This window comes from Sphaeramia orbicularis, chromosome 22 (genome assembly GCF_902148855.1).
Source record: "Sphaeramia orbicularis chromosome 22, fSphaOr1.1, whole genome shotgun sequence".
Taxonomy (NCBI): domain Eukaryota; kingdom Metazoa; phylum Chordata; class Actinopteri; order Kurtiformes; family Apogonidae; genus Sphaeramia; species Sphaeramia orbicularis.
Window position 1 is genome coordinate 9,748,658 of NC_043978.1, and position 12,581 is coordinate 9,761,238.

The 12,581-nt window shown below is 39.9% G+C and overlaps 1 protein-coding gene across 1 annotated transcript in view; it reads right to left on the minus strand.

The window, feature by feature from the left end:
• The window catches only part of akap6 (A kinase (PRKA) anchor protein 6), a 371,391-nt gene that overhangs the window by 43,095 nt on the left and 315,715 nt on the right, over positions 1-12,581 (minus strand). Inside the window, 1 exon segment of the mRNA XM_030127062.1 lies at positions 5,209-5,454. Within this exon segment, the coding sequence (XP_029982922.1) occupies positions 5,209-5,454 (246 nt within the window).

Here is a 12,581-nt window from a genome sequence, read left to right on the forward strand (position 1 = left end):
AGTTGTGTGTTTGTGTGTAGTTGTGTGCATCTGTGTGTAGTTGTGTATAGTTGTGTAGTTGTGTATAGTTGTGTTTGTCTGTGTATGGTTGTGTATAGTTGTGTACATCTGTGTGTCTGTGTATAGTTGTGTACGTCTGTGTGTCTGTGTATAGTTGTGTACGTCTGTGTGTCTGTGTATAGTTGTGTACGTCTGTGTGTCTGTGTATAGTTGTGTACGTCTGTGTGTAGTTGTGTACGGCTGTATATAGTTGTGTATGTGTGTGTGTGTGTGTGTGCATGGTCGCCGTGGTGACCCTGTCCGTCCCCTGCTGCTTTTCTCATCCGTCCGTACAGTCGTCCGCTGCAGCGCTCAGATCGAACCCATTTATGATCCGATCGCCAAAAACAGACAAATGATCGCTAAAAATGGAGCAGACGCCCCCACCCCCCCACCCCCCGTTTAACCTCCTCTTCTCTCTCTCCATACAAATGACTCCTATCGATATTTCCAATCTTCATTTGGCGGCGGCGTCCTCGCTCTGCCTGGAATCGACGGCGTCCCACTGCGAACCCTGACGAGGATCAACAGTGAGGACTTCGCAGTCTTCGCACAAACACCGCTTTGTGTTCGCGTTCATGAATCCGACCGCAGACGCCGGGTGACGTCAGGAGTCCGGTCAGCGTTCGGGCGTTGACGGCGGCGCTCGATGGTCATTAACGGGAGTTCCACCAAAACGTCGCCGTTTCCATGGACGTTAAATCACATGATGCGATAAGACGCGTGTGTTTATTTGTCCCAAAGCGTTTCATCAGAACGGAGTTTTTGTGACGAACATAAAGTGTTTCCACCTGCTGTGAAGAGTCTAATCGGCTGGAAACAGAAGAAGACGAAGCAGGAGGAGGGTCACGTTCCGCTGGATTACACACACGTTTATTTCATCTTTTATCAACGACTCCTTTCAACTTCAACATTATATGTAGAATATTTCCTTTTATAAAGACAAAAAAAATGCACAAATACATAAATACATGCGTCTGCTGCTCTGGTTTTGTTTTTACATTGTGTTTATATGTGAGATAAGATTCCCTCACATACTTATGAACGTCTAAATCACAGGTGTCAAACATGCGGCCCGGGGGCCAAATCCAGCCCGCCAAAGGGTTCAATCTGGCCCCTGGGATGAAAAAATTAACCAAAAAAATCTACAAAATGAATGAAAATAGACAAAATAATGAACAAAATCAACAAAAATACACAAAATGAATAATAAGGTTGTGTCCTCGATATATCTCTGAGTTTAAATACAGGTTATGATTATATGAAATAAATGCTTTGAATTAAATGATGCTTTATATTTACAGATAAAACACAACTATAAATGAACGGTACAAACCGAAAAAATACAGAAAAACAACTGCGGAAAACGGCAAAAAAAAAAGAGCGAAACTTGACAAAAACACGTTAAAACCCACTAGTAGAACACTCCAAAACCGCACTATCAATCTACAGAATGAATAAAAATGGACAAAATAATCAACAAAAAAATCAAAATGAATAATAAGGTTGTGTCCTCGATATATCTCTGAGTTTAAATACACGTTATGATTATATGAAATAAACGCTTTGAATTAAATTATGCTTTTTATCTACAGATAAAACACAACTATCAATGTACGAACCACAAAAATACAGAAAAACAACTGCGGAGAACGGCAAAAAAAAAAAAGAGCGAAACTTGACAAAAACACGTTAAAACCCACTAGTAGAACACTCCAAAACAGCACTATCACTATTATTTACAATTATTTACATAAATTCACCAGTAAAACCTCAATAAAACACTGCTAAAAGTCACAAAAGTCTTCCGTGTCTCTCTCACCGACTGCACTCTGCTGCTTTAAGCCCCGCCCACTTCCACCCCTCCCCTTCAGCCAACGACAGACCTCTACCCTAATGTGTTGTAGACCAATAGAAAGAACCCGACCTGAGATAAAAGAGGACGGCTGGAACTTTTTTAAATAAATTGTTGGATGCGTTCATGTGTTGTTTTTGTTTTTACAAATGTCTGAATATCTGTGTTTGAACTGTAGATGGAAATGTGGTTCTTATACATACATACATGAGTTAATGGACCTGTGTGTGTGTGTGTGTGTGTGTGTGTGTGTGTGGTTGTCAGTCACACGGCAGGGCTAGGCTAATCAGCGCAGCTAGCTGTTCGCTGTGTGACAGAGGCTGATTAATATCCTGTTAGCGTCCCGCCGCTTTAAGGCTAACTGCTGTTTCCTCTATACATCCACGGTGGTTTTCATCTGCCCTCATTAAGACGAGGGAACGGCGAACGCACAAATAACACACACACACACACACACAACAACGGCTGATTGGACGACGCTCTGGTACCGAATTTACAAACAGTTCAAGTTAGAGAAGAAAAGTTCACAAGACGCCGAACGGAAACGCACACGACGAGCGGGTTCGGTACGTTTGAGTGGGTTTAGCATCGACACATTCACACCAAAGGAAACGAAGAACTAGAACACATAGAACTACAGAGCAGGAAACAAAGAACTAGAACACATAGAACTACAGACCAGGAAACAAAGAACTAGAACACATAGAACTACAGACCAGGAAACAAAGAACTAGAACATATAGAACTACAGAGCAGGAAACGAAGAACTAGAACACATAGAACTACAGAGCAGGAAACAAAGAACTAGAACACATAGAACTACAGACAGGAAACAAAGAACTAGAACATATAGAACTACAGACCAGGAAACAAAGAACTAGAACACATAGGACTACAGACAGGAAACAAAGAACTAGAACATATAGAACTACAGACCAGGAAAAAAAGAACTAGAATATATAGAACTACGGACCAGGAAACAAAGAACTAGAACACATAGAACTACAGACCAGGAAACAAAGAACTAGAACATATAGAACTACAGACCAGGAAAAGAACTAGAACATATAGAACTACGGACCAGGAAACAAAGAACTAGAACATATAGAACTACAGACCAGGAAACAAAGAACTAGAACATATAGAACTACAGACCAAGAAACAAAGAACTAGAACATATAGAACTACAGACCAGGAAAAAAAGAACTAGAACATATAGAACTACGGACCAGGAAACAAAGAACTAGAACATATAGAACTACAGACCAGGAAACAAAGAACTAGAACATATAGAACTACAGACCAAGAAACAAAGAACTAGAACATATAGAACTACAGACCAGGAAAAAAAGAACTAGAACATATAGAACTACGGACCAGGAAACAAAGAACTAGAACATATAGAACTACAGACCAGGAAACAAAGAACTAGAACGCATAGAACTACAGACCAGGAAATGAAGAATGAGAACACATAGAACTACAGACCAGGAAAAGAACTATAACGCATAGAACTACAGACCAGGAAAAGAACTATAACGCATAGAACTACAGACCAGGAAAAGAAGAACTAGAACAAATAGAACTACTGACCAGGAAAAAAAGAACTAGAATATATAGAACTACGGACCAGGAAACAAAGAACTAGAACACATAGAACTACAGACCAGGAAACAAAGAACTAGAACATATAGAACTACAGACCAGGAAAAAAAGAACTAGAACATATAGAACTACGGACCAGGAAACAAAGAACTAGAACATATAGAACTACAGACCAGGAAACAAAGAACTAGAACATATAGAACTACAAACCAAGAAACAAAGAACTAGAACATATAGAACAACAGACCAGGAAAAAAAGAACTAGAACATATAGAACTACGGACCAGGAAACAAAGAACTAGAACATATAGAACTACAGACCAGGAAACAAAGAACTAGAACATATAGAACTACAGACCAGGAAACAAAGAACTAGAACGCATAGAACTACAGACCAGGAAACAAAGAACTAGAACATATAGAACTACAGACCAGGAAAAAAAGAACTAGAACGCATAGAACTACAGACCAGGAAATGAAGAATGAGAACACATGGAACTACAGACCTGGAAACAAAGAATGAGAACACATAGAACTACAGACCAGGAAAAGAACTATAATGCATAGAACTACAGACCAGGAAAAGAAGAACTAGAACAAATAGAACTACTGACCAGGAAAAAAAGAACTAGAACATATAGAACTACAAACCAGGAAACAAAGAACTAGAACGCACAGAACTACAGACCAGGAAAAGAACTAGAACACATAGAACTACAGACCAGGAAACAAAGAACTAGAACATATAGAACTACAGACCAGGAAACAAAGAACTAGAACGCATAGAACGACAGACCAGGAAACAAAGAATTAGAACGCATAGAACTACAGACCAGGAAATGAAGAACAAGAACACATAGAACTACAGACCAGGAAAAGAACTAGAACACATAGAACTACAGACCAGGAAACGAAGAACAAGAACACATAGAACTACAGACCAGGAAAAGAACTAGAACACACACAACTACAGACCAGGAAAAGAACTAGAACATATAGAACTACCGACCAGGAAACAAAGAACTAGAACACATAGAACTACAGACCAGGAAAAGAACTAGAACACATTGAACTACAGACCAGGAAAAGAAGAACTAGAACACATAGAACTACAGACCAGGAAAAGAACTAGAACGCATAAAACTACAGACCCAGAAACGAAGAACTAGAACACATAGAACTACAGACTAGGAAAAGAAGAACTAGAATACATAGAACTACAGACCAGGAAAAGAAGAACTAGAACACATAGAACTACAGACCAGGAAACAAAGAACTAGAACACATAGAACTACAGACCAGGAAAAGAAGAACTCGAACACATAGAACTACAGACCAGGAACAGAACTAGAACACATAGAACTACAGACCAGGACAAGAACTAGAACACATAGAACTACAGATGAGGAAACAAAGAACTAGAGCGCATAGAACTGCAGACCAGGAAAAGAACTAGAACACACAGAACAATAGACCAGGAAAAGAACTAAATAACACAGAACTACAGACCAGGAATAGAAGAACTTTGTAAAGGTGTGGTGCGTCTGTGTGTAATTGTGTCATGTGTTTTTTTCTTAAATGTGTGGTGCATGTTTCGGTAAAGGAGTCATGTGTCTTTCTGTAAATGCGTGGTGCTTGTTTCCGTAAATGCGTGTTTTCCGTAAATGCGTGTTTTCCATAAATGCGTGTTTTCCATAAATGCGTGTTACCTTGAAGCTGCCCAGCTGGGCCGTGGCGTCCTTGTCCTGTCGGAGGCAGGAGTTGAAGATCAGCAGCTCGGTGTCCCTCAGCCAGGCCTTCAGCTCTTTGATGCGAGCCTCCAGCTGCTCCAGGAGAGAGTTGGTCAGCGGAGACAGTGCCGAGCGGGACGTCTCCGTGGTGACGCCCACCCGCAGGGCGTCGGCCGACCGGTTCCGCCGGGATGGACCGGGCCCCGAATGCTCCGACAGGATTTTCTGTAAGGAGACAAAATGGAGTAGGTGAGCCGTGTCGATATCCCATCATGCGAAGCAGTGCGTCAGTCAATATGTACAGAGTCATTAATCACTGAGGCGCAGAAACGCCGGGATCGATGAGGAGGACGGTGAGGATCCGAACGGACAGCGCCGACATTAATCTGATGTCATTTATGTCACCGTTACTGTTAAAGATGTAACAATAATCACAGCGTTTGTTCCTGTTGGTGCCGATGTCGGTTTATTGATTATCAGGCCGCTGTTTATTGTTTATTCTAGTCTGGAATGTTTGTTTGGTAGAACATTTATAGGTGGGGTCCGAGATGTTTTCCTGGAGCATTTTTTACTATATTGCTTAAAATCCCCTTCACACCCTGATTACAAGCAATTAATTAAATGCTCTAACACAAAAATAAAAAAACTGAGTCACCTGTGGAACGGACAGGACTGAAAAAACGCCATCCAATCATTTTGAACGCCCACTCGAAATGACTGAATGGTGATATGTCTGTCAAACTCATCTACCATTTGTCCCTCCCCCCTCTGTTCATAACCCTCTTCAAGCATGAATTGTGCGTTCTCAGAGGTTTGAAGCACTTGAACAGGAAACAAAGACAGAGACAGAGCTAGGATATATTACTTATATTAGCTATATTAGTTATACTGGCTATATTAACTATATTAGTTATATTAGCTATATTAACTATATTAGTTATAGTAGCTATATTAGTTTTATTAGCTATATTAGCTATATTGATTATATTAGCTATATTAGTTATATTAACTATATTAGTTATACTGGCTATATTAGCTATATTAGTTATATTAGCTATATTAGCTATATTAGTTATACTGGCTATATTAGCTATATTAGTTATATTAGCTATATTAATTATATTAGTTATATTGGCTATATTAGTTATATTACTTATATTAGCTATATTACTTATATTAGCTATATTAGTTATATTAGTTATATTACTTATATTAGCTATATTAGCTATATCAGTTATATTAGCTATATTAGCCATATTAGCTATATTAGCTATATTAGGATGCAAAGTTCACCGGTAAACTGTTTAGTCACTAACATAAATCAGTAGTAAATGTACCGTTAGTCACATAGGTCTGAACTGGGGCTGTTCTGGAAGAGCGGGGGGGCTGGAGGAGATTGGATGAGGTATGCATGGATCTAAGAGCCGGAGCCTCAGGCGGGGCTGTACGGGGCTGGAGCCGGGAACGGAGCCAGAGCTGGGGCCTGAGCTGGGGGCAGGGCCGGGGCCAGGGCCGGGGCCAGGGCTGTAGCCGGCGTCGGAGACGGAGCCTCAGCCGGGGTCGGAGCAGGAGCTGGGGCTGGGGGGCCTTAGCCTCAGCTGGTGAATTGTTGCTGTGCAGCGCTCGTGAACCCTCGTGAACAAGCATTGCACGTGCCAGCGCTCTGGAGGCGTGGCTTCGGAGGGACGTCTGAAGAAAGGGGTTTGGACTTTTGAACTGAGTATTTTCAAAATGTAGCTGCTCGAACCGTTTTTCTAAGATCTCAGACCCCACCTTTAAAATCAGAGTCATGGATGTTGATATAAATTCAGTCCAAACCATCTGTGAGTCATTTTAGAAACAAAGGTAATAACTGAACCCAAACTAACCAGTGCAGTGATGTTTATCCCATAATATAAAACTATATTCTGACATTAGTCACTATTGTTTTGTTAGAAAATAAACACCTGGACTCAATGCGTCTACATACTTTTGGACACATATTAGACCTACTCAAACACTTGTTTTTGTTTCAGTATTTGTTTTTTTTTCTTCTATCAGACTCATCTTTGTTCGTTCCTTGTATTTTCCGTCCTCATAAACATCCCTTTACTCCGTCTTGTCGTCCTCAGGGTGGACCTCGGCCTGTTTTGTCAGATTTCTCAGGATCAGATGCTGTTTTCTGTCTTTGTTCCCATTTTAACAAGCGGCGGTAATGACGAGGGAAACTTCCGCCGCCGCCGCTTATGGCGCCCTGCATGGGTCCCGTCCGCTCATTTGCATATGTATGCGTTCATACAAAGCAGCGTTGAGCGGCGGGTTTGTGCACGCTCTGCCTCCTGAGTGGAAACAGTCCTTGGGCTGAACGGAGGCAGGTAAAAGCGGCCCATTAGACGACGGAGGGGACGGTAAATGGACCCCCTGACCGCTCAAATGGGCAGGTAGCTTTGTATTCAGAGGAAGGAGGCGACGATTACCAGTCCGTCAGAGGGAGGTGGACGGATGGACGACGGCGGCGAGCGTTTGAGAGGATGTCGTTTAAAGAACACAAAGTAGACGCAAAAACATCATTTATTTGTGTGAACTTTTTTCCGATAGCTGCGGGAGGCGGAGTTGAACAAACGACCGCTTCTAAAAGACATTTGATCGTGTGGTTTCTACAGGTTTATGAACATCTATGTGATCAGAGGATTAAATACAGGAAACCCTTAGATTTAACAACCTTTAATGTCAGAACAATAATAAAAAAAATGTAATAAAGTCAGAATTCTGAGAAAAAACATCAGAATTCAGACTTTTTTTCTCAGAATTCTGACTTTCATCTCAGTAAAATAAAAAAATATTTTAAAAAGTCAGAATTCAGACTTTTTTTCTCAGAATTCTGACTTCCATCTCAGTACAAAAATTACAAAAATAAAATAAAAAAAGTCAGAATTCAGACTTTTTTTTCAGAATTCTGACTTCCATCTCAGTACAATAATAATAAAAAAAAAAAATTAAAAAGCAATAATTCAGACTTTTTTTCCCTCCAAATCCTGACTTCCATCTCAGTACAAAAATTTTTAAAAATAAAACAAAAAAGTCAGAATTCAGACTTTTTTTTTTTTTTTTTCAGAATTCTGACTTCCATCTCAGTACAATAATAATAATACAAAAAAATTTAAAAAGTCAGAATTCAGACTTTTTTTCTCAGAATTCTGACTTTCATCTCAGTACAATGATAATATGTATACATATATATATATATATATATATATATATATATATATATATATATATATTTATATAGTCAGAATTCAGACATTTTTTTCAGAATTCTGACTTTCATTTCAGTACAATAAAAAAATATTTTTAAAAAGTCAGATTTCATACTTTTTTTTCTTACAATTCTGACTTTCATATCAATACAATAATAATAATAATAATAATAATAATAATAATACAAATATTTTAAAAAGTCAGAATTCAGACTTTTTTTCTCAGAATTCTGACTTTCATCTCAGTACAAAAATATAAAAAATTAAAACAGTCAGAATTTCAAGATTAAAGTCAGAATTTTGACTTTTTCCTCAGAATAATAATTTAAACTTATTTATTTATTTATTTTTTCCCAATGGCCCTAATCCTCTTCCGTACTGGTGAGATAAAGACAAAAAAATCCAACTAATTGGGTTTTCAGGTTAAAGTCAGGACATACTGTGAGTCCAGAGCAACAGCAAACTCAGATCTGGTGATTGATCCTGATTCTTTGCGTTCAAACACCGTTAAAGTCCACAGATGTGATTCCAGTCGTACGTCCTCTGACCTACAGCAGCCACAGTCTGTGCCAAACCTCTGGAATCTTCTCGACATTATTTCATCTGAATGAAAACGTCACAAACGACTTCAGCTTCTTCCTGTTTTCTCAGATAAAACCCAAACAGACGGACTCTGCTCTGCCTGAACCTGGTTTTTATGGACAGATTTCATCCTAATCCTGCTTCTGTCCGTTTATTCGTTCATCTATTCGCCCCGTTCTCACACTTTGACAGTTTGACCTTGAACAACTGCATAAAACGACAGCGCTGCCAAAATCCACAACAACCAAGACAAAAGCTAATTTACTACCTCTTTATTTTCTGCAGCGTGTGTGTGTGTGTGTGTGTGTGCGTGTGCGTCATAAATTCTTCATAAGGCCAGGACAGTTCAGAGGCGACGAGCAGGACATCAATTCCAGTTAATTCCCAATTTGTGTCAGAGCAGCAGATGCCGACGCCAGCACTGATAGGTCTGTTAATATGCTACGGAGACGCCATGTTGGGGGGGGGGGGGGGCATAAACAGAGGAGACGCCGCCAAAGTGGAGGAGAGAATGTGATACTTTGGAGGAGAAGAAAAGAAGTGTTGAATATACCGACCTTCAACACTGGGATGGAAGAGGAAGACGCCATTCAACTGAGATCAGCAACTTCACCTTTATTATTATTATTATTATTATTGTTATTATTACCAGTTCAACACTGGGATGGAAGAGGAAGGCGCCATTCAACTGAGATCAGCAACTTCACCTTTATTATTATTATTATTATTATTATTATTATTATTATTGTTATTTTTACCAGTTCAGTCTTTAGTAGATGTGACGTAAACACCTCTAACTTCACAACTACACCATAAATAAATGCATGAATCCCACATTTTCATCCATTTTCATCAACACTATAGATACAGTCAATGTGTTAAATCACTATGAACACCCTCGTTCATATTTAATGACACTGATTGAACCAAATTATTATGAAATAGAAATATATATATATATAAAAAAAAACTAATACAGAAATGGATTTAAGTCTTGGTTTAATAAATGTTACAAACTCCGTTTTACTAAAATGATAAAAAAAAAAAGGGGATGAAAATATGGAATAACAGATAAATGTTTTGGAGTTGTGCATTCCTTTTATCCATCCATCCATCCATCACTTCTTCTACACTGATCTGCCTTGGCGGAGGTCTGCGCTCTCCAAGTGCTTTTCTAGTTTAAGGAAGTGAGTATTTCAGATTCATTCATTCAAAAACGCTGACGTTCAGAAGAACCCACTCAGTTGAATAGAATAAAAGCCTGGAGACAGAAGCAGGTAGAAGGTATTTCAACCTGACCTTCCCCTTCACAGTCAAAGACAACATCTGCATTTAGTCTTTTAGTTAAAGAAAACCATCTGATAGACTCATATAAAACGGGTTTGCTCATCTGACACTTTCAGCTCATTTCATTCAGACTCATTGACTGAACTGGTCTAAAAAAAACCCTGAAGGAACTGAAAAGGGTTTTGTTAAATAAAAGTACCAGGGCTTTCCTGGTATTAGCCAAAGATAAACCTCATTTGTGTTTAAGTGATATTTAATTTTGCATCATTATTGACTATATTAACACTGTAAATGTGAACAAAAAATAAAGACACATCTGAAACGTCCAAGAAGTTGGAGTCGATGAATCTGATGGAGGAAAAGTCTCAACTTGACTTTTGTGGATTAATTGAGACTCACACTGATTTAGATGTTGCAGTTCCAGTAAAAACTGCACATATTCATATTAAACCAGTAAAACACAGACCTGGAACATGACTTTAATAAGACACAAAAACCTGGTTCATAGTTTTTCTTCCAAACTCACTGGTTTATGAAGATCTTTAATCTGAACCCTATAATAAAAACTGGTGTTTCAGCTTCTATGAGTCAAATGTTTCCTCATAATAATCTGAAAAACTAAAGAACAACTCAAGCCATCAAAGTAAAAGAAAAACTGAAACACTTATAAAACTGTAAAACTAAACTGAAAACCCTGTGAACATTTGAGAAGCATCTGACCGGTAACCGTCCAATCACAGCGCAGTAACCGAGACCGAAGGAGAAGCAGAGACTGAAACGGAGATTAAAAAAGCAGCGCTTCACTGCGTCCGGTTCAGTCTCTACCCACAATCCCCTCTGTTCCCGGCTGAGGCGCACACACACACACACATACACACACACACACACACACACAGAGCAAGGCGTGTGTGACCCAGCAGTGAGAGTCCAACTGTCTGTTTGTGGGTAATAGAAGTTTAATCACAGTCTGGTTACGGCGGCGGAGAGCGACAGCCTCATCTGCTGCCGTTGTTTCATTTCCGAGATGGAATCTGTTTGAGCGAGGTTGAAACACATGTTAATGCTCGCACGCACGCTCTGCCAATAAATCCGCGTTTGTGTGATGTGCGAGCGTGTGCGTCATCTGGGAGTACGAGGAGGCGACGCACACATCCGCAGATGGCTTCCTGTTTGTGTGAGCGCGCTCGGTGCGTCGCTGCCGCATCGCTCGGTCGACGGGAGACGCTTTGTTTCTTCGCAGAACAAAGTCGCGTCGCGGCGTTTGAGGCTCCTGACGAGCCGCCGCCAGCTGCCGCCGCACAGACCTGGAATTAATCACCTCACCTCTGGGGAAACAACAACCGCTGCCGACGTGCCCGTCAGCAAGGCACGCTCCGGTCCCCCGGAAGTTAGAGACGCCAAAGGAAGTCCAACCAAAGTACCTCAACTACAAGGAGAGGTCTATATATGTTTATATACAAGACTATGTACGACCTGTCTATGTACGACAGGTCTATATACAACAAGTCTATGTACGACAAGTCTATGTACGACAAGTCTATGTACGGCAAGTCTATATACAACAAGTCTATGTACGGCAAGTCTATGTACGACAAGTCTATGTACGGCAAGTCTATGTACGACAAGTCTATGTACGACAAGTCTATGTATGACAGGTCTACATACGACAAGTCTACGTATGACAAGTCTATGTACGACAAGTCTATGCATGACAAGTCTATGTGCGACAAGTCTATGTACGACAAGTCTATGTACGGCAAGTCTATGTACGGCAAGTCTATATACAACAAGTCTATGTACGGCAAGTCTATGTACGACAAGTCTATGTACGGCAAGTCTATATACAACAAGTCTATGTACGACAAGTCTATGTACGACAAGTCTATGTACGACAAGTCTATGTATGACAAGTTTATGTACGACAAGTCTATGTACGACAAGTCTATGTACGGCAAGTCTATGTACGACAAGTCTATGTACGACAAGTCTATGTACGGCAAGTCTATGTACGACAAGTCTATGTACGACAAGTCTATGTACGGCAAGTCTATGTACGACAAGTCTATGTACGACAAGTCTATGTACGACAAGTCTATGTATGACAAGTTTATGTATGACAAGTCTATATACAACAAGTCTATGTACGACAAGTCTATGTACGACAAGTCTATGTATGACAAGTTTATGTATGACAAGTCTATGTACAACAAGTCTATGTACGACAAGTCTATGTATGACAAGTCTATA